General features: G+C 40.5%; 1 protein-coding gene across 3 annotated transcripts; it reads left to right on the top strand.

The window, feature by feature from the left end:
- Positions 1-15,466: 15,466 nt before the first annotated feature.
- NIFK (nucleolar protein interacting with the FHA domain of MKI67) lies at positions 15,467-23,034 on the top strand. 3 transcript variants are annotated; one of them, XM_036023551.1, is made up of 7 exons: positions 15,468-15,645; positions 16,609-16,752; positions 19,433-19,541; positions 20,548-20,759; positions 21,938-22,003; positions 22,122-22,193; positions 22,649-23,034. In XM_036023551.1, the coding sequence occupies exons 1-7, from the start codon at positions 15,541-15,543 to the stop codon at positions 22,814-22,816; spliced, it is 876 nt and encodes a 291-aa protein (XP_035879444.1). In that variant the 5' UTR covers positions 15,468-15,540; the 3' UTR covers positions 22,817-23,034. The 3 variants fall into 3 exon arrangements, with proteins under 3 accessions (XP_035879446.1, XP_035879444.1, XP_035879445.1); XM_036023553.1 differs by lacking the exon at positions 22,122-22,193 and having other exon boundaries at positions 15,467-15,645; XM_036023552.1 differs by lacking the exon at positions 21,938-22,003.
- The last annotated feature ends 227 nt before the right edge of the window (positions 23,035-23,261 follow it).

The raw sequence follows: 23,261 nt of genomic DNA on the forward strand, positions 1-23,261 counted from the left end.
TATAAGCCCTTTTCACAGCTTTTTTAAAATCCTCACACAAGGACATGTTTCCATTGATTTCAGAGGAATGAAAGACAGACATCAATGTGAGAAAGAACATCAATTGGGACTTCCGGCAAGATAGAGGAATAGGTGGTCGCACCGTACCTCCTCATACAACCAAGATTAGAAAACCAATAATTTACAACAATAATTTACTATCAGAATAACACCCAGATCCGGCAGAGGATTTATCTGAATGGAAGTCGGGCAGCCAAGAAGCTGAAGTAGACGCGTTCATCCGGACTGGTAGGAGAAGACGAGCCGGCGGGTGCGGGGCTGGCTCAGGTCGGTGGCGCGCGGAGGTCGGGGGAAGGTTTGGCGTGAAATCGGCGCAAAAGCCATCCGGGGGCGCAAGAAGGCAGCGGTGATCCCTGAGTACGCAAGCTGTGGCTGGCAGACCCAGAGGGGCAGCGATTGTGGACCAGGGCAGAACTTGCGGCCCGGAAGCCCAGACAAGGGTCTGAGTCCAGGGGAATGGAACTACCGCCATTGTTTTCTCCCGCCCCGCTCCCGCCCCGCCCCCACATAAACCGTCACAATCTAGCGACCGGGGTGCCCAGCCCTGGTGAACACCTAAGGCTCCACCCCCCACCATAACAAGAGCGACCAGACGGGGGAAAAAAAAAAAAGGAGAGACGGGAAAAAAAAAAAAAAAACCCATGTTTTCAACAGAGCAGATCAGTCCCCCAGGACTCATCCTTTTGAGTGACCAAGAATTAGCCAATCTATCAGATGCACAGTTCAAAACACTGGTGATCAGAAAGCTCACGGAACTGGTGGATTTTGGACGAAATTTAGATGAAAGAATGCAGATTACCATAAAACAGATGCAGGAAGACACGTGGAGGAGAGCCAATAGTGAAAGGAAGGAATATGAGTCTCAAAACAATACAGTGGACCAGAAGGAAGATAGAATCAACCAAGCAGGAAAGCATGATGCAATAAGAATTCAAAAAATTGAGGAAAAGATTAAGAGCATCCAAGACACCTTTAAACGTTCCAATATCCGAATTATAGGGGTACCAGAATCGGAAGGGGAAAAGCAACAGATTGAGCACGTATTTGAACAAATAATAAAGGAGAACTTCCCCAAGCTGGCAAAGGGAACAGTCTTCCAAGAAATCCAAGAAGCTCAGAGAGCCCCAAAGAAGTTGGACCCAAGAAGAAACACACCAAGGCACATCATCATTACATTAGCCAAGGTAAAAACGAAGGAGAGAAGCCTAGAAGCAGCAAGAGGTAAGGGGACAGTCACCTACAAAGGAGTTCCCATCAGACTGTCAGCTGATTTCTCCAAAGAGACCTTACAGGCAAGAAGGGGCTGGAAAGAAATATTCCAAGTCATGAAAGACAAGGACCTACATCCCAGATTGCTCTATCCAGCAAAGCTCTCATTTAGAATGGAAGGGCAGATAAAGTGCTTCTCAGATAAGGTCAAGTTAAAGGAGTTCATCATCACCAAGCCCTTATTTTATGAAATGCTAAAGGGACTTATCTAAGAAAAGAAGATAAAGAAAAGACATGTATAGTAAAAGGACAGCAAACTCACAAATATCAACAACCACACCTAAAGCAAAACCAAAAGAAACTAAGTAAACAATTAGAACAGGAACAGAACCACAGAAATGGAGGGCACATGGAGGGTTAGCAGCAGGGGGGTGGGAGGAGGAGAGAGGGGGAAAAGGTATAGAGAATAAGTAGCATAGAATGTAGGTTGAAAATAGATAGGGGGAGGGCAAGAATAGTACGGGAAATATAGAAACTAAAGAACTCATAAATATGACACATGGACATGAACTAAAGGAGGAAATGTGGGTGAGAGGGGGTACAGGGTGGAGGGGAGAGAAGGGGGAAATGGGACAACTGTAATAGCATAATCAATAAAATATATTAAAAAAAAAGAAAGAAAGAAAAAAAAAGAAAGAACATCAATTGGTTGCCTCCTATACACGCCCCAACCAGAGATTGAACCTGCAACCTAGGCATGTGCCCTAACTGGAAATCAAACTGGGCAAACTTTTGGTGCATAGAACAATGCTCCAACCAACTGAGCTGCATAGCCAGGGCTTTAACAACTATTTTTTAATAACTATTTTTATTCAATTTCTCCCACAAGAATTTTAACCCAAAATAAAAATATTTATTATTTAAAATATTTTTATTATCTACCATAATCCCCTAAAAAAATATAAATTAAAATGCAAACTTTCTATTATCCTAAAGAACTAGATGTTAAAATTCCTTCTAGATTATCATTCAACAGTAGTACATGGTTGATCAAAACAACATAAATGTATTATGCATTTTATAAATAGTAAACAAGAAAAGTAAACTTTCAATGGAATTGATCTTTAAATGAAATAAATAAGGCTATGCATTTTTTTCCAATTCATGTAGTTGTGAATGAATAGTCTATAAATAGGTAGGTAGGTAGATAGATAGAATTGCTAAGAAACTAAATTCACAATAATTATCCCCTGGAGACTTCCCCCATAATTCTTTACAAGAAGTAATGTGGAAGCCTAGCAAACTCTCAGTGTAGAGTTCCACCTGACATCCTCACTGCCTTCATTATCCCACTGGTCCCTTGACCTGCCCTGGGGCATGGGTTAGGCTTCAGCACTGCCTTCAGTTATGGGGTTTTTTTAAGAGTATATTTATTTATTTTTAGAGAGAGGAAGGGAGGGAGAAAGAGAGGATGAGAAACATCAATGTGTGGTTGCCTCTTGTGCACCCTCTATTGGGGACCTGGGCAACAACACAGGCATGTGCCCTGACTGGGAATCAAACCAGCGACCCTTTGGTTTGCAGGCCGGCACTCAATCCACTAAGCCACACTAGTTGGGGCCAGTTATCCTTCTTATAGCAGCTGCAGCCCAGTCCCAAACCCCCTATCCAGCTCATAGAGGCTCTGAATTCACCAACAGCTTCCCAGGGTGGTGTGTACATAACCTGAAAGTGTGTAAAGTTAACACTCCAGGGACAAACTTTGAACAGTGAAAGACAGGATATGGATACAAACCCACAGATAAATTCCTTGCCCTTTCTCTTCCTGACTATTCCAAGAAAAATAGTTCTATGCAGTCTTTCCAGAAATGCAGAAATGTCCCACATAACTGAGCAACCAACAGGTTTCTTGTAAGACTGTAACCAGTGTAATAGTGCACAATGTTGTATTTGCTTTCTGTCCCTTGCTGCCTGGCTTCCATTTGTCCCTTATTCTCTCTCAATGACCACAAATTCACCCATCTGCCCAAATAAAATGTAAGCACCTAATCTTTGTTTTAGACTTTGGCTTCTTGAGAATTCAGTCTAAGACATTCATGAAGGTAAATGGAAGGAATGGAAGGAGTTCTCTTAAAGGAATTTCACTCAATATCTTAAATTCCTTGCTAGATATTGTCCAAACTTACAGTGATTTCTCATCCAAATTTGTTTTTAATAATTATTAGTGGGCATTTAACATAGGTTTTCCACCAATGCTTTTGCTTCTGCGAGCAAAGAATTAGATACCAAAATACAAAAAACAACTTACAAAATGTTGTTTTATCAGCCATTAGATTATCCACTTTCCCAACACTTACACCAATACTTCAAATTATTTCTTTGTCTAGCAGCCTAAAATTTTAAGCACTCAATGACAATGCACCAAGCAATGCATCATAGTAAAATTTGAAAGGATTAGAGATTTTACTTTCTTTTGTAAATTACAAGAAAGTCTATAGCTCAGGCAACCTTATTTGGTGAAAAATGGGATTTGTGTCATATCCACCAAGGTCATCAGTTAAGCATCTGTTCCTTCCTATCCCCATCAGTCCCCCCTTGGTCGTTGGCTAATTTCATGTTGGCCATATGTTGAATCCACAAACTAATCATATCTGTGTTATTGCTGGTCTCACTGAGTGGCCGATGTGGCAAAGTCCCATACATTCCTTTATGATTTAATACCTTAATTGTTGTTAACTACACCAACAGGAGGCTTTGCATAATAAGTTTTAGGTACTGAGAAGCTATGAAGAACCAGAGAAATTGCAAAGCAGAAGAACTTCACTGTTCCCTAGTCCAAAGAAAAAAGCAAAATAAAAGAAGCAAAGAGCTTGTTACTCTTTTACCATCCTTTAACTTACAACCTGCCTATATAATTATATTCAAAGTAAGTTTCTTGCAGAGAGGATATAGTTGGGTCATGTCTTTTTTAAAATTCATTGACCAATCTTTGTCCTTTATGCATCTGTTTAGGTTATTTATACTTAATGTAATTGTTGATATGTTAGTGCTTAAGTCTTCCATTTCCATTTTGCTTTCTGTTTGTTCTCTGCTCTTCATTTCTGTTTTCTTTTTCCTTCCTTCTTGTGAAATTTTAAATAATTTCACTTTATTTGTAGTGTTTTTAATATATCTCTTTGTATAGCTTTTTAGTGGTTACTCTAGGTATTGCACTATACACATACATACACACACAGCTTATCACTGTCTACTGTGTCTACTGGTATCATTTTACCAATTCAAGTAAGGTATGGAAATCTTACTTTCCTATCTCTCTTTATTCACCCCACCCCATTTATAATATAACTGTTAAGTGTTTCCTCTACCAACAATTATAACCACATCAGTCAGTAGTATCATTTTGCTTCAATAATCAAACATAATTTAGAAAATTCAGTGGAAGGAAAGTCTGTTGAATTTACCATATTTTTGCTTACCATATTCTTCCTTCGACATGTCCAAGTTTTTCTTTATTTCTTTCTTTTTTTTTTTGCTTAGAGAATTTTATCACCTTTCTTTTACAGTAGGTCTGATAGAAACAAATTCTCATAGTTTTCTTTAATCTAAAATATCTTGATCCTCCCTTCATCCCTGAAGTATATTTTCACTGGGTATAGAATTCTGAATTTATAGTTCTTTCTTTTTTCAGGCTTTGAAATGTATTGTGCCCCTTCCTTCTGCCTTCATGGTTTCTGATTAGAAAGCCTTCTATCATTCTAATGGTTTTTCCTCTATAAGTAAGGTATTATTTTTCCCCTGGCTGCTTTCAGGGGAAAGGATTTTTTTCTTTGTTTTATTTTTATAAGTTTAATTATAATGTGCTTTTTTATGGATTTCTTTTACTTTCTTTTGGGGATTTGCTCACCTTTTAAATCTGCAAGTTTATGTCTCTTGCCAAATTTTAGGAGTTTTTAGACATTATTTAAGTACTCTTTTAGGCCTGCCTTCTTTTTTTATATTTTATTGATTATGCTATTACAGTTGTCCCATTTCCCCCCCTTCAGTCCCCTCCATCCTGCACACCCTCTCCCACCCACATTCCCCCCTTTAGTTCATGTCCATGTGTCATAAGTTCTTTAGCTTCTATATTTCCCATACTATGCTTGTCCTCCCCCTGTCTATTTTCTACCTACTGTCTATGCTTCTTATTCTCCATACCTTTTCCCCCTCTCTCCTCCTCCCACTCCCCTATAGCTAACCTTCCATGTGATCTCCATTTCTGTGGTTCTGTTCCTGTTCTAGTTGATTGCTTAGTTTGTTTTTGTTTTTGTTTTAGGTGTGGTTGTCAATAATTGTGAGTTTGCTGTAATTTTACTGTTCATATTCTTTATCTTCTTTTTCCTACGTAAGTCCCTTTAACATTTCATATAATAAGGGCTTAGTGATAATAAACTCCTTTAACTTGATCTTATCTGAGAAGAGCTTTATCTGCCCTTCCATTCTAAATGAAAGCTTTGCTGGATAGAGCAATCTTGGATGTGGGTCCTTGCCTTTCCTGACTTGGAATACTTCTTTCCAGCCCCTAATCTTGCCTGCAAGGTCTCTTTTGAGAAATCAGCTGACAGCCTGATGGGAACTCCTTTGTAGGTAACTCTCTCCTTTTGTCTTGCTGCTTTTAGGATTCTCTCCATAATTTTTACCTTGGGTAATGTAATTCTGATGTGCCTTGGTGTGTTCCTCCTTGGGTCCAACTTCTTTGGGACTCTGAGCTTCCTGGACTTCCTGGAAGTCTGTTTTCTTTGCCAGATTGGGCAAGTTCTCCTTTATTATTTGTTCAAATAACTTTTCCACTTGTTGCTCTTTCTCTTCTCCTTCTGGTATCCCTATAATTTGGATGTTAGAATGTTTAAAGATGTCCTGGAGATTCCTAAGCCTCTCCTCATTTTTTTTGAATTCTTGTTTCTTCATTTTTTTCTGATTGTATACTTTTTCCTTCCTTCTGGTCCACTCCATTGATGTGAGACCCAGCTTTCTTTTCATCACTATTGGTTCCGTGTGCATTTTTCTTCATTTCACTTAGGGTAGCCTTCATTTTTTCATCTAATTTGTGACCAAAATCAACCAGTTCTGTGAGCATCCTGATCACCAGTGCTTTGAACTGTGCATCTGATAGGTTGGCTATCTCTCAGTCGCTTAAAAGTATGGATTGTGAGGCTTTCACTTCTGTTTGAGCCATCTTTTTTTTGTTTGTTTGTTTTTACCCCCCTTGGTCTGGTCTTGCCTGTTAGGTATGAGGGGTGGAGCCTTAGGTGTTCACCAGGGCAGGGCATCCCAGTTGCTGGGTTGTGGCACTGTATGTGGGAGCAGGGTCCAGGAGGGAACAATGGCAATTGCTCTACTTTCTGTGGACTTCAGTCCCCTCTGCTGCTCCCCCCAAGCAAAGTAGACCTTTCTGGTGCTGATTCCCATGTGGGTGGGCTTGTGCACCCTGTGGGTCTTTCCAACAAACTCTCCTGTGAGGCTAGGAATCTCTCCCTGTGCCTCAATCCCCATAGGTGTTTTCAATCAGTGCCCCAAGGCTCTGTTTCCCAGCGCTGGGATCCTGGGTTGCGCATAGTGCCTTGCTTCACTATCACCACCTCGCTGGGTCTGCCTGTTGCCACCCCTCGGCCAGAGTTTGGCAGCCACCGCTTGTGTGCCCAGGGTCTGCCTGATGCAGTCTACTCGCCTGGTCCCAACGTTCTTTGTGCCGCTTGACCCCTCTCTGCCCGGCTTCCCAACTCCACCCCTCCTACCAGTCTGGATGAACATGTCTATTTTAATTCTTTGGTTGTCTGACTTCCATACAGTTCAATTTTCTGTCAGTTCTGGTTGTTATTCTGTTTCTAAATTATTGTTGTCCATATCTTTGTTGTGCGGGGAGGCACAATATGTTTACCTATGCCTCCATCTTGGCCAGAAGTCAGGCCTGCCTTCTTGCTTCTCTCCTGGGACTTCAGTGACAATAATGTTAGATATTTTGTTATCCCACAGCTCCATGAGGCTCTGCTAATTTTTTATAGTCTATTTCTCTCTGTTTTCTGAATTGGTAATTTTCCTGTTTTCTGGTTCACTGATTCTTACCTCTTCTTCAGTCTGCCCAACCACCCCAGTTTTCATTTCAGATTTTGTATTTTTAATTCTAAAATTTCCATTTTATTTCTTTTATATGTTTTTATTTTATTGCTAAAAATTTCTATTTCTTTGCTGAGTCTATTTCTTTCATTCATTTTAATTATGTTCATGATTGCTTATTGAAGAATTTTTAGCATGGCTGCTTTAAATCTTTGCCAGATAATTCTCTTTGTTATCTTGCTTTTGGCATCTATTGGTTATCTTCTTCACTCAGTTGACATCTTCCCAGTTCTTGGTATGATGAGTAATATTTTATTGAAAACTGAACATTTTAAATTATATCATGAGACTCTGGGTTTTATTTAAACTTTCTATTTTACTGGCTTTCTTTTCTGACACTGCCCCAGCAGAGAAAGGGTGATACTGCCTTGTTGCTGCTAGATGGGGTAGAAGAGCTGGTTATTCACTTAGCTTCCATTGATACCCAAAGATAGGGGCTCCTCATTATTGCTGAATGAAAGTGAGAGTCCAGTGTCTCCCTCCATAGAGGGTGGTTTGGGTGATCTTGACTGGGCTGATCAGTAATTCTGTAGTTGATGTTAGCTGAAATGGGCTGAAATAAACTGGACAACTTTGCTGTACTTGGCAGGGTTTGCTTGTGTGACTCAGGATCAGCTAGTGTTAGGCTACTGTAGGCTGGTCCAGCTGGTGTCCAGCTATGTCCCTTCTCTCTCTTCCTCCTTCTGGGAACAGCAGGAAAGCCCAACAGTGGCTTTTCATGGCAATTACATAGGCATAATCAAGCCACTAGAGAGCAATTACAGTGGTCCTTCCTTGTCCGTGGTGGACATATCTTCCAAGATTTCCAGTGGATGCCTAAAACAGCCGATAGTACCAAACTTTATATATATTATGGGTTTTTTCTGTACATATGTACTATGATAAAGTTTAATTTATAAATTATGCACAGTAAGAGAGTAACAACAATGACTAATAAAATAGAACAATTATAATGTAATTTAATAAAAGTTATATGAATGCAGTCTCTCTCTCTCTAAAAATACCTTATTGCATTGTACCTTCTTCCTTTTCTCCTCCTTCTCCTTTTCCTTTTCCCTGCTCTTCCCCTTGTTGCTGTTATTGTTGTTGTTGTTGTTCTTCTTCTTCTCTTCTTCTTCCCTTATTTCCTCCTTCTCTTCCTTCCTCTCCTCCTCCTTCTTCTTTCCCTTCATCTTATTCTTCTCCTCCTCCTTCTCCTCCTTCGCCTCCTCCACTGCTTCCTCCTCCGCCTCTTTTTCTCCTCCTCCTTCTTCTTCTTATGATGATGATGTGATATTATAAAATGCCAAACCTATTCCAGAATCTGTGTAACCATCCCATACTTGCAGTAAATGTCTTGGTGTCACTCATTTCAAGGATCCCTTGCTGAAGTCTTTCTTAGGTTCAATGCTTTCTGGTTCAACATGTTGCCATCAGTTGGACCATGTTTTCTGTTCATGTCTTCCATCCACAAATTTAATACCTTTTCCATCATAACTAAGCACTTACCATGCCATAACTTTTGCTGCTTGAGGTATAACAGCAAAACTAACACAAATTTTTTCCCTCTTCACAATTTCACAGATTTTTTTTCTTAGCAACCTCAGCACATGATATTTTTTTCTTTCTTTATAAGTCAAAAACTTTTACCTTTTCACTTAAATGAAGCACTTTCTGGCTTCTCTCGGCATAACCAAATCGCCAGCATCACTACTATACTTAAGTGGTTATGTAATTGCTCAAATAGAAGCTCAGTGAAATTATAATTCTTAAATTGTGTTTTATAAATGCAGTTTATTTGGAAATGTATCCCCTGAGTCATTGTTTCCTTTCCTTCGGTTTTCAGACAGTGTAAGGGTTGGATTCCAATTTTTGCTATTTACCAAGTCCCCATAACATGAACAGCAGTAGGAGTTTCACATGAGTAATCTTGTCAGTGGTTACATTTGGAACTCAAAGTTCATTTCTAGAGACCAGTGGCTGAATTGACTCCAGTGATAGGACTAACATGTTTACCCAATAATTTTTCTTTAAACCTTCAGATTGCTCTCACTGTGCTTATTTGAAATCTGAGCCCCATTCCCTGGTGCCTATGGTCCTGCCTGAGCCAGGCCCCTCTGCCTCATGCTCCCTGTGCTCCAGGCCCCAGGCCAAACCCGCTCTTCCTGCTCTGCCCACACAGGTCCTTCAGCCCAAAACACTTCCCCCTACTCTGCATCTCACTCTTACTCGACCCCAGGCCTTAAATGTTATTTCCTTGGAGAAACTCTCACTCACTTCCCATTTGAAGTCATTGCTCCTGTTCCTCTTTCTCATCCCACCTTTCAACTTGCCATTAAGGGCACTTACTTCAACATACAATTGTACAGTTCTTGATGTGATTATTTGTTGACTGTGCACATTCATCATACAGCTCGTTTTTATTTATCTGGTGTTTCTGGAGGAGAGACTGGGGATGCTTAAGGTATTTGGAGGGGCAATTCTTTCTTGTTCAATGTATTATTCAGATTATGCCTTGATGATAATGCTTAGCAAACAAACTCCAAATCTCAGTGCTCACTACAAACACTGATATCCACTCATGAGTCTGGGTTGGCTATGTTTAGTCAGACCCAGCTCTGCTCCCTTCTCTCACATTTGGTACTCATTCAAGGACCCAGGCAGAAGGAGCAATGGCTGCCTGAGTACATTCTACTTCTGATGGATGACACAAGAGAATGAGAAGGACAGAGGATTCTTCTTAATACCTCCATCTAGAAATAGCACAGTCTCATATCTTCCCACTTTCATCTGGTCAAAGAAAATCACATGGCCTAAAGTCAATGGGTGAGGAGCTTGCCTGAACCTACAGGAAAGGACAGCAAAGAGGAAAATAAAGAATAAACAGTGGGCAAATAATTGGATGAAAATGCTGGACTGTCCCACCCAGTACAGGATGTTCAGTATCTACAAAAGGTGGGTACTAAATATTGGTGGTACCACCAAGTCAGTGTAGAAACCCCAACTGCCCCCAACATTTCCAAATGCTCCTAAGGGGTCTAAATCACCCCGACCCCACCCCACTGAGAACCCTTCTCAATGCCTGGCAGACACTCAGCAAATATGTGGTGAATGAATTAACTTTGCCAGATTGCCCTCCAGTATAGTTGTAACAATTTATGCACTGTTTTAAGGTGTAAATGTCTTTTTAAATAATTTTTAAAATCCTCACCTGTGGATATGTTTTAATTGATTTGAAAAAGAGATAAAGAGAAGCATCAAAGTGAGAGAGGAACATTGATTGGTTGCCTCCTGTACACACCCCGACCAAGGACCAAAACCATAACCTAGTCATGTGCCCTGACAGAGGAACCTCAATTTTTCAATGCATGTTTGAATTATTTTTTTAATGTATATTGAAATTTCTTTTGGGAATTCTCTATGATTTTTGCACATCTTCTTATTAAATATTTTACCTTTCTCTGTTTTTAAAAAAGATTTTATTTGTTTACTTGTAGAGAGAGGGGAAGAGAGAAAGAGAGGGAGAGAAATATCAATATGAGAGAGAAACATTGATTGGTTTCCTCTCATTCTGACCAGGGACTGAACTTGCAGCCCAGGCATGTGCCCTGACCAGGAATTGAACTGACAAACCCTTTGCTTTGTGGGATGATGCCAAACCAACTGAGCCACACCAGTCAGACCTTTTATCTTTCTCTTATTCATTTCTAGTGACTTTTGTCATTAAAAAGTAACATTTTCTCATTTTTATAGTTTTTAAAAATGATTTGAAACACAGACATTGTTAATGTGATTTTATTTGTCAAATGGACATACCATGTTTATTATCCAGTCAGTCCCTTGTCAATAAGCTATTTTGGTTGGTTTCAATTATTTCTACTTAAATAGCATTGTGATGAAAGCCTTTGTAAGCCTTTATTGGGCTTTAAGATTATTTCTTTTGATGAGCTCTGGGTTTTTTTTAGCAGAATTTTATGGTTTTATTAACACAAATACAGTCTGTACACAAGCTGTCTATTCATTTTCTCCACCTCGCATCCTGGCATTGGGATTGGTGACCCTAAGGGCCAGCTGGGCTGCACTGTTCACACTGGCTTTCCAGCTCTTCAAGGAGGAGATATTGTGAGAAGTCTCACCACAGTGACATTTGTTACACATCAGCAGCACTTCAAGCTCCTTGATGTTGCAGACATGGAAGTTCTAAAAGCCACTGGGCAACATGAACTTTGTTTTCTTGTTGCTTCCATGATCGATGTTGGGCATCAAGATCTGGCCCTAGAATCTTCAACACCCTATTGTCAACACCTCTGGGTTTCCGCCAGTTCTGCTTAATATTGGTCTGACTGGTACCAGATGAACTTCTTAGTCTTCTCTTTGATGATCTTGGGTTTCATGAGGGGTCTGAGGGAAGCCACCGTACCCAGTAGAAGATGGTTGCCACCTCTCTAAGCAGCACCCAGGAAGAGAATGTTAGGTTCTTTTTTTAAAGTCCTTGACATATTCTGCCAAATCACTCTCCAGAGAGATTAAACTAATTTCCACACACTTGTCCACCAGCTTGGCTGCACTCTTCCCAATGTGAATATTAGCACTGCAGACATTCTGGGCTTATACAAGGATGGAATTATACCTCTTTTAATAACACAGAAAGTTATATAATGGATGGTGTACTTCTGCAAGGTTTCTTGAAGGGCAAAAAGGGGTGGAAACAAAAGACTAGTTGGGAGGTGTGGCTTTCAGTCTGAGAACAGGGGTTAGAAAGTCAGAGTAAAGAAAGAGAAAAAGCAATGAGCCTCAGGCTGCATCTCATTTGTACCTGCAGGATTTTAATTACAGAGATGATAGAGTGACAACATGAAAAGGCCAATGTCATTAAAAGAAGAGTTTATTACTTACATTTCTCAGGAGGATGGGGCACACTGTGCCATGCATGCTGCATGGGAAAGCACCAGGTTTGGTCAGAAAGCAGAAGCAGGAGTGAGAGGAAGGCAAGGAGAGACTTTATTGGGGTTTCAATAAGACAAAGATAGAAAATTTCCAATGATCACGTAGTCATCAATGTTTAGATTGTCAGGGGGCACTTATTGAGGATGCACTGTTGAGGCTATTAACAGAGATGAGTTTCTTTCCCCTCCTTTCCCTGGAATTATCCCTTTCAGGTCCATCCTCAGAAGCCCTGTGCCCGAGCAGATCTGAACGGGCTGACTCTAATAGCTTGACCCCCTATCAGGGGTGGCATGTTTGGATGACTCCACAGGAACCAGGCAGAGTGGTAGGAAGGGAGGAGAACAGAAGAAGGGAAAGGTGGGCAAGGCTAAGTAGGCACCTTGGCCCCTCCCAATGCCCACCTTATGTCCTTTTTCCTGCCAGCCCTCGGGTTCACCCCACAGAGTCCTCTCCTCCTAAGGCCCAGCTCCTGAACATTCAGCACACCCTCTCTCACCTGCTGCCCACCCAGTTCTACTGCTCACCCTACTTCATATCCCAGCCACCAGTCCTTACCATGTTAGGCCCTCCCAGCAGGTGCACCAGCCTATAGGTGATGATGGTGGTAGCATGGAACGATATGCCATTGTTCTGTCCCAACAAAGGTGTGGCATGGGAGGTCAGTGGAGAAAAGGGAAGGAAAAAATATGCAGTGAGCACACTCAACAGTCTACTCAGGGGAGTGTGGAAGTGCCTGGAGGTATTTTGGTTATTTCAATGACTGGTGGTTAAGAGCTGGGGGACAGGGTACCAAACTAGTATGCGTGGGACAGTCCAGCCGAGTAAAGAACTGTCACACCCAAGGTGTGAGTAGTCTCCCACCTCTACATGTCAAAACACAAAGAAGGAAGGAAAATAAGGAAACAGAGAAGGAAGGAAAGGAAAGAAGGAAAAAGAAAGAAAAGGGAAAGTAAGGACAAACACACATGGCACTAGCTGGGCATGAGGAAGACCAGATGTTATTCTGAATATTAGTCATGTTGCTGCTGCCACTAAAGAGCACAACGTCACCCAAATTCTTCTTTATAGATGTGAAACCTGAGGCCCAGTGAGGAGGAGGATTTCCCGTAGGCACATAGCAGGGGTTTTACAGATTTCTGGACACTCTGACCAGGATACCATATCAACCCCTGTGACCACCTGCCAAGTTCCCAGAGATATCTTCAGGCCCAGGGCAGCAGAGGCACAGGGGAATGAGAAATTACCCTGCAGGGCCAGAGCATGCATCACTGGAAGTTATTGGAAGTCATTGTCAACTAAGAGTTACCATAGCTTATAAGAGTAAAAAAAAAAAAACACGCAGATTCAGTCTGGACTGCAGTGAGGATCTGGGGTTAGACTCTGTCTGTTCCCATTAACAGCTGCCTTCTATTGTCTGGTGAAGGACCAAGGAAAGAGTGCCTGGCATTCTTTGTGAATATCCAGGAGCTTTTCCAGCACCTAGACCTAGCATGTCAAGACAGGAACATGGCAGCGTTTTCCTCAGAAAACCATTTCAGACTGCACCAATCATGGAGATCATATTGGTTTCCTAGGGCTGCCATTATAAGTTACTAACCCTGCAAAGGCCCCAAACAGTAGTGGAATGCAGGGGAGAAGGTGGAGCACAGAGGGACAGTGTCAACTGTGATGTCCTAAGAGTTTCTCACCTGAGACAGGTCTGAGCTGAGGGAGAAGAGATATTTGATATCAGATTTTAAACACCTGGAAAATGCTTCTATTTGCTAACACCTGAACAACTCTCCCCAAGATTTTATCCTGGGGGTCTTACTCACACCCAGGTGACTGGCTAGTGCCACATGTGTTTGTCCTTATTTTCCCTTTTCCTCCTTTTTCCTTCTTTCATTCTTTCCTTCCTTCTCTGCTTCCCTCCCTCCCTTCCTTCTTTGTGTGTTGACATGTAGAGGTGGGAGACTACCCACACCTTGGGTGGGACAGTTCCTCACTCAGCTGGACTGTGTCCCACACATACTAGTATGGTACCCCATTTAATAAGAGCCTATAAAAAAGGAGGAGTCCTGAGAAAGAAAAAAAATGCTCTCTGCTTGCACTCTCCTGACAATTCAACCTTTTCATGAAAACACAGTTGTAAGAAAACACTTAAGAAAAAGAGCTGACCCAGCTACAGAGTCATAGAAGGCTAGCCCTGAGGAGTGAGTGTTGAATTGAGCTGAAAGAAACTGGAGACGGAGACCAAAGCAAGCATGGGAGGCAAGTGCCTCCCAGAGGAAGCAAGCTGGCCCTCATCTGTACAATCTCTCCCATGCCACTCTACCCTACAGACTCATCTCCACTCTTCCCTCTCATACACCTAGGCACCAGCCAAACTTGGCCCTCGCTTGTTCCAGAACACTTGTTGCCATTATCCCTCAGACCAGCTCTGCTTAGACTATTCCTGTAGCCTCCCTCTCCCTGCTTCCTCCGCAATCCACTCTTCCACCCTTACTAGAGGGATATCCCTTACTAGTTTATTCCTTACTAAAGGGATAAACATCCCCAGCCTTCCTTAAGACCCTCACATGCTGCCTATAAGCATGTGGGCTTCCAGGTCTTCATGTGCTGCTCCTTCCAGCCTTCAGGTTTCAGCTCAAATTGCACTTCCTCCGTGAGGCACTCTTGAGTCACCCAGTGTACCTCTTTCCCACGGGGCTGTTACATCTCTCCATAGCACCAATCCCACCTTCAAACGTCTTTTATGCAGCCCTTCTCCCAGTCTGGAAATTTTCTAAAGGAAAGCAGCACAGAACACACAGTAAGGGCTCACAAAACATGTGAGTGAAAAAAGGAAAGAGAATTAAAGAATGGTTAGCAAGACTTCAAGATCACAGATGTTATTTTGGAGTTTATTTTTTTTAAACGCCCTCCTACCCGTCTCCAAATTGGCTGAATACAAAGTAGGCACGAAGAAGTTTACCAAGGCCACTTTGGACAAATGGCAGGTAGGAGAGCAAGGCCAAGAAACCCTTCAACCGCAGGAGTCGTCCGAGCCCCGCCGAGCCGCGCCCTGCCCCTCCTGGGCTCCGCCACGCCCCCACGCCCTTTGCCCCGCCTCTGCGCCAAGCGCCTTTGCCGCCTCCGCTTCCGCTTTAGAGGATCTACGGGCTCGTAGTTTCCGGTATTACCACGTGGAACTCCAGTTTGGATGCTTTCGGCATGGCGGTTTTTGCAGGCCCAGCCAAGCCGCTTCTGTCCCTGAACCCGCAGGAGGAGGCCGAGTTTCACAAGGAAGTGGCTCAGGTTCGCCGGCGCGCAACTAAGGTGAGCGGCGTCCGTGGGCAGACTGCTGAAGGACGTGGCTGGCGGGGTCTGGGGAGTCTCCGGCCCCGCGTCGAGTCCAGTGCGATTCCTTCTCCGCGCGCGCCTCGGTCTCCTCACGCCTCTGCTACCTCCAGGGTCTCCCAGGGCGGCCAGCAACCTCACGAACTTGGAGCCGAGGTTCCCAGACGAGGAGGTTTAAGCTAACCGGGAAATGATGGGTTTTTCCGGGTTAAGGGTCCTGTGATGGGTTAGGGTCCTCCTATGGAACTAAAGGACATGAGGGAAGGGGAGAAAAAGACAACTGAATGCTCGGAATGGCTTTCTCCTACAGCAGATTAACCCTAGACTGCAGATGTCAAGCTTCCGCCTTGCCCCCGAATTCTGGAGGTTTGTTTGCCCAATTAATGATTTGGGGGTTCTTAGAAGACGTTATTTGTCAAGTTTATTTGCTGGATAGGGCCCCTGGCATCCAAGTTATATTTGCCTTGGTTTTTAACATGAAATAACACGTTTGAAAAACTTAAGTTCTTGTTAAGGCAAGCGTGTGATGACTTAGATGGTGAAAGGCTTGTCGGCATTGTAAAGGTTAACAGTTGTCTGGAAATTGTTGGATTGGGTGGGTGCGATAAACGGTCTCCATGCAAAAATGAAGGGTATGTTTATGTGGAGATCTGGCCAGATAATTTAAAATAATATGTTAGAGATTTATTTCCTTAGCCATTGCGTCAACATGTAGTAATTGGGCACTGAGATTGTGCTGGCGCTAAGAAGACAATCTGGTTGACCATTGTCTTGGTGGGAGACATTAAACAACTAATCCTTTAGTTACTGCCTTGGTAAATGGAAATATGGGGTAGGTTCGTCATCTCTTGTTTTGGACTAAGCTAGGATTTTGGAGGTTTTGTTGCAATGTGATTTTTTTTTTTAATTAAAAAAGTATTTTCCTGGTTTTTATGTCTTCAGCAACAGAAGCAAGAAAAAGAAAAACTTACTCCTGGAGTAATTTATGTGGGCCACCTCCCTCCAGCACTTTATGAAACCCAGATCCGAGCATATTTCTCGCAGTTTGGCACTGTTACAAGATTCAGATTGTCCAGAAGTAAAAAAGTAAGGTTTTTGTATTGAAGTAGGTTATTTGTTTCATCTCTCAAAAGTACATCATCCTTCACAGTGTAGAGAACATGTTCACATGTTATTGCTTATCACACTTCTTACCAGAAAAAGGGGACATGGATGAGGTTTAGAACCTGAAAACAACCACAAAAACAAAATCAGTGTTAGTGTAAATTTTATTTTGTTATTAAATAAAGTTGTTACTCCAGATCCTCAAATTAAATTGACAGTTTTGGTAAATGAATCATATTTGTCCTGTGGCTACCAAGTCAGCTGTATATGAACTTAAGTTTCAGGAACAGGTTCTTACATCTTGTATTGATTAGCCTTTGGTGTACGCATCCCTGTAATAGCAAAAGTACGTATAGTGAATTGTTAAGGATAGGGACACTGGAGCCAGGCTGCCTGTGTTCAAGGCCTGGCCTTTTTGGATTACTAGGTATATGACCTTAGACAAATTGTATACCCTCCATGCTTTAGTTTTCTGATTTGTAAAATATGAATAAAACAGCATCAACTTCCTAGGAGTATCTTTCCAAAGATTAAATGAGGTAATAAATATAAGGTTCTTAGAACAATGCCTGATACAGTAAACACTGTGTATGTGTGTTATTGTTATGTCATCCTACCTCATAATTACAAAAAGTTTATATGGTTTCAGTAATAGAGAAATGGCTCACTTTTTTTTCTTACCATACACATACAATTTTATTGGTTGTAATCATAGAAACCTCTCTTTATTGGAATCTCTGTTTTTCTTGATGCAATTTTTCCACAATTTTTTATTTGAGTTACAAGAGATCAGAGTTAAATTTTACATTTGATTTGGTATATGAGGGGGTTAGGTATACATCCATTATCCACCAGTTGTCCTAAAATTGCAGATATTAAGTTTTGTCAAAGAAGCATTTCAACATTAAAAGAGATTTTTTTAAAGATTTATATTTAGAGAAGATGGGAAGGGAGGAGAAAAGGAGGGAGAGAAACATCAATTCATCACCTCTCGTACATGCCCCAACCTGGGACCAAAACTGACATGCAGGCATGTGCCCTGACTGGGAATCAAACAGTTTAATTTACAGGATGACACCCAACCAACTGAGCTACACAGGTCAGGGCTAAAGAGGATTTTACATATAAAATAACCTGATATCTTATCCTAACCAAAATAACACATTTTCTGTGTATTCCTCCCCTTTTTTTTTTCACTTACCTATTTGTAATGGTTTCTTTAAACATCCTGATGTCTACTTAGAGAATGATTTAATGACTTTTAGGTTTCCACCATTTCCTTTTATCAGTTTTGAACTTGATCTCACCTCAGATCTTCATTCTTTCCAGAATAGATTTTAGATATACTTGAGGTCCCTTTTGTACCCTTTCCCAGTCTTCTGTACTTCTCTTCCTCCCATGCCCAGGAAATTATTGTACATGAACTCATTGTTTTTTTCATTGTTGTATGTGTTTTTACAATCTTGACTACATGTATCAGCATAGGTTGTATAGTATTATTCTGTCATTCTGCAACATTCTGCAGATTGTTATTCAACAATCTGTTTCAAGCTTTAACTCCAGTACATTCATTGGCATTGCTGTGATCGTACTCAAGTTAATCTACCTTCCTGTTGAACATTAGGTTTGTACAATATTTCACTCTAACAGGTGAAACTATTGGGAACATTTCTTTGCTCAGGTATGGGCAACTTTCTCTCAAGTAGTATGTTTCAGACTAAGTTTTATAGCAGAAATCAGCACGCATATACATGTATGTAAACATAACTGAAATGAAAGTCATATGAGACACTACTTTTCAGTTGTTTAAAAATACCTTTTTGGCCTTGGCTGGTGTAGCTCAGTGGATTGACCGAGGGCCTGTGAACCAAAGGGTTGCCCATTCGATTCCCAGTCAGGGCTCATGCCTGGGTTGCAGGCCAGGTCCCCAGTGAGGGGTGCTTGAGAGGCAACCACACATTGATGTTTCTCTCCCTCCCTTTCTTCTTCCCTTCCTGTTTCTCTAAAAATAAATAAAATTTAAAAAATAAATAAAAATACCTTTTTGACCTACTAAATTGATTTTGTTGAGTGTCATTGTGTGTTTATTAGCTCTTGGAATTATCTTTTTTGTGAATTGTCTAAAGTATCTTGCCCTTTTTATTGCCTTTTTCTAAAACTTCTCTGCCTTTTGTGAGATAATTCATAAAGGTTTTTTGTAATATACTGTAATATAATCATTGTTTCCCCCAGCTTTGTTTTTAAAATTTTTCAGTTCTACAGAGAAATAGAAGGAATAATAATAATAATACAGTGAACATCCCTACCTTCTTCTGAGTTCACCTGTTATAACATCCTGACATATTGGCTTCATGTCTCCATAGCTATAAAAAATATACACACTTTTTTGTTTTGCTGAACCTTTTGAAGAGAGTAGCAGTCATAATACTTTAAATACTTCATCATAAATCTACTAGAAATCAGGTCATTCTTCAGAACCTCAGTATAATAGTCTAGCATGTATTTTCCATCTTCAAATATTCTCTAGATGTGAGTTGGAATTAAAGGTGCTCTAATGTTATTCACTAATAAGGCTAGAGAGTGCATTATTTAACCACAATTTAGGAGTTTAATGATGCATTAGAGTTTAATTGTAGTTTTGTGTTGGATTTTTTTATTACAGACTGGAAATAGTAAAGGCTATGCCTTTGTGGAGTTTGAATCTGAAGATGTTGCCAAGATAGTTGCTGAAACAATGAATAATTACCTTTTTGGTGAAAGACTCTTAAAGTGTAAGTGTTATTATTTTACCTTAGGGTTGCCTGGTTGCCTACTTCTGATGGGTGACTGTGGTGTGAAGGACAATTTCTTAGCTACTTGGACATCCCACTTGATTTCTGGGATTAAGTGCTTTTTTCAGACAGATTTTGCTTAGAATTTTAAATCTTCCAGAGTAAGAGCTGTTTTTATCTTGAGGTGGAATTAGGACAAGTAACTTTAGGAGTCTATAGGAAGAGCAACTAACCCACCTTAATAGGAGGGCTTCCCTGAGGAAGTATCCTTTAGATCGAAATCTGAAGATACATGGGGGAAGAGAGTAAAGATTGAGATCCTGTCCAAGGGGACAGCAAATGGCAGGACTAGAAGTGACCAACAGTATTTGCCTATGAGGGAGTGTGAGGAGAATAGCAAGACGGGGAGAAAGAAACAATAGATAAGAGGAGTTTGGGTCATTTGAAGTCTTTATAAATCTGCAAGTTTGGCACGTATATCCTGAGGACAGTGGAAAACCATATGGATTCTACATTAAAGGTAAGGAATTACATTTCAGAGCCAGTCTAAATGACTTGGCTGAAGCTCTTCTGCAAGAGAAGCCTTACGGAGTAAGGAATGACAACACCAGATTAGAATATCATCCCACAGAAAGTAGAGCCGACTTTACATTCCAGAGCACACCTGTGTGGATCCCAGTGCCCTTCAGATGCAGAGTTAGGTTTCTAAGTTAAGTTTCAGAGCTTGTGGTGGAGTGTGACATCCCAGGTACTTAAGTCACGCACATCTGATCAAGTAGCTCGTGAGGCTGCCTAAGTAGCATCTCTTTATCTTAGTTCCTATTGCTATGACAGAATCCCAGTAGCCTTATTGAAGTCATGAGTTCATGCACACATTAAAAATGGCTCTTGCCAGAAGAAAGTGGGCTGAGTAGATGAACTAAAAGGTGTTGGGACTACATGTGCAGGTTCAGTGCTGCACTGTACCTCCCCCACTTGGTTGAAAACTTTTCCTTTTTACTGACAGGTCATTTTATGCCACCTGAGAAAGTACATGAGGAACTTTTCAGAGAGTGGCATATTCCGTTTAAGAAGCCATCATATCCAGCAGTGAAAAGGTATAATCAGAATAGGACACTTCTTCAAAAGCTGCGGATGGAGGAGCGATTCAAAAAAAAAGAAAAATTACTCAGGAAGAGATTAGCTAAGAAAGGAATTGATTATAACTTTCCTTCATTGGTAAATATTCCTTCATGAAATATATTTTGTGGTTTTTTCTGGGGGGTGGGCTTTGTACCTCACTAGTTGCACCATGATTATGATTTCATGTATAAAGGATCTAGCCCTGTGTTTACCACATACTAGGTTTGACTACATTTTTAAAACATTGCATTGTATGCCAGGGCATGTCCAGTTACCTACATTGTGTAGAAGAGGAAATTCCAGAAAGGGATTAGCTGATTTGCAAATTTTCATATTTTTAAATTGAAATTAAACCACTAACCAAAACTACAATGCTTATTGGTTGCTATTAAAAGTGTCATTACCAGAATTAAATGGTGTTTAGTATTATACATTATCAGTAACCCCAAGACTATAAATTGACCATCCTTTTTATGCCATTCTAATTAAAATTTTGTTTCATGTTTTTTTTTTAATTGGAAATATTCTTAAAATGTATATCAGATTTTACCAGTAAGTATCATCTCTGAATTTAAAGAGGAGTTGAACTATAGGAAACCTACTTAATGAAAATAAGTTTGAACAGATTTTTGTACAGCTTTTATATCCTTGCTTGTTTATTCTGTCCTCCCTCTTTGAGACTAAAGAGAGCTGTGTGTCTTTTACTAGAAAACAAAAATGCAGGTCATTAGGGTGTGGCTAGTATAGGCGAAGATCATATTTCTTGTCTTGACTAAATCTTGAGGATACTTTAGATCTTTCATACACCCTTTCTCAGCTAATTTGTTGTAAGAGGTGGCATCTATTCCTAGGGTAACTAACTAGAAGACTGAGTTATCCTCTTTTGGCTCAATTCTAGGTTGTTAAGTCTTTGCCTAAATCCCAAACATAGTCTTTACCAGAATGTGTTTAAAAAGCATGATGTCGCAGTCTGTGGACCTGGTACTTTCATGGACCATTTAGGAGGTGGTACACTGAAGCGGAATTCTACAGGCCAGCTCTAGGCTTTAGCCCCACTTCAAATTCTATAGCTTCTGCCCATTCTTCGGGCCCCTTTGCTAGTTTTTGCCTTTTACTTAAGATCATTCACTATATTTGCAGATACTGCTTCTTTAAGTTGAAATGCTCTGTCTCTTAGGAAGGATCTGCTGATAATATGTATAAGGATCTTATGCTATGTTAAAAATGTAAATATGTGTTATTGCCAGGTTATAACTTCTGTATGTTTAGTTAAGATTTTACATAAAAAGGAGAAAAGCAATGCTTCAAACACTGATCTTTGTAAATCCACAAATAGCCAGGTAAAATTTTTCTTTGTATTATATACCAGGTATTAGAGAAAGATGAATGGGAAAATATATTCTACTCCTGTAACTGGTAAATATGTAAATTAATGAAGTTTCTTAAAATTTATTGAAGGTGTTACCTAGGAAGAAGGAAAAAAAGGTTTCAGCCACACCTAACACTCTTCAGAAGACTGTGAGCAGCCAGGTAAAATTGTCCTCAATATTTTGGGAAAAGCAATTTCTGCTACTGTCACTTTGTTAAATTTCGAATTGAATCTTGTGACTATAGCAGATACAGTGATCTTACTAGCCGAAGTTATCATTGTGAGTTTATTGCAGTTTTTACCTTTTAAGCAAAGTGGCTCATCAGAAAGGAGGCCACTGTTTTTATAAGTGTAAGATCAGTGTTTTCTACTGCATACCCTATATAATGGGGCATATTATATTACAATTAATTATGAATTTTCATACTGCATTTGATAAGTACCTAAGCTCTTTATTATGTGCAAATACATCACTGAAAGAAGGAAATAGGCCACAACTAGTAACACAGCACAACTTGTAAAAATAGAGGGGAGATGTTTGTGGGGGGAGAAGGGAAAGTTGCTCCTCATATCTTCCCATATTTATGTATTATAATTTTTTATTTGTTGAATCCAGGACCCCACACCAGTTTGTACACCAACATTTTTGGAGAAACGAAAATCTGAAGTGGCTGAAATGAATGATAATGAAGATAATGAAATAGTTTTCAAACAGCCCTTATCTGGCATAAAAGAAGAAACACAAGAAACTAAAACACCTACACGTTCAAGGAAAAAAAGATGAAGAAAAAGCCATCAGTGATTCTGAATATATCATGTATACATTTGGAAAATGTGATTTTATGGTGAGGGCTGGATATTTTTTGGGGGGGGGGGGGGGTTTGCATTTAAATAGATAAAGTAGAGTGCAGCTTTCAACAAGATTAGAAGAAACACTGTTGGTTCATGTCCATAAGGGAAGTAATCAGTAATTGTGGCCTGCCTGCCCTAGCTGAAATATAGGAGTGCACACACCATCTTACCGTAGCCAAGCTTATGGTGCCTCTGTCCCAGCCTCTTCTAGTTTTCTTTGCAGATTTCATCGCTGTCTCTAGTGACTCCCTGGATGGAAGGGTCACCATTAATTGCAAGTTTAGGTACTGAACTGCAGTGTTGTTAGCACCAAATAAAATAAAACCTTGCTTAATTAACTACATGGTTTTCTATGTTAGGCTGTGCATATTTAACTA

The sequence above is a fragment of the Phyllostomus discolor genome, chromosome 4, assembly GCF_004126475.2.
Source record: "Phyllostomus discolor isolate MPI-MPIP mPhyDis1 chromosome 4, mPhyDis1.pri.v3, whole genome shotgun sequence".
Classification (NCBI taxonomy): Eukaryota; Metazoa; Chordata; class Mammalia; order Chiroptera; family Phyllostomidae; genus Phyllostomus; species Phyllostomus discolor.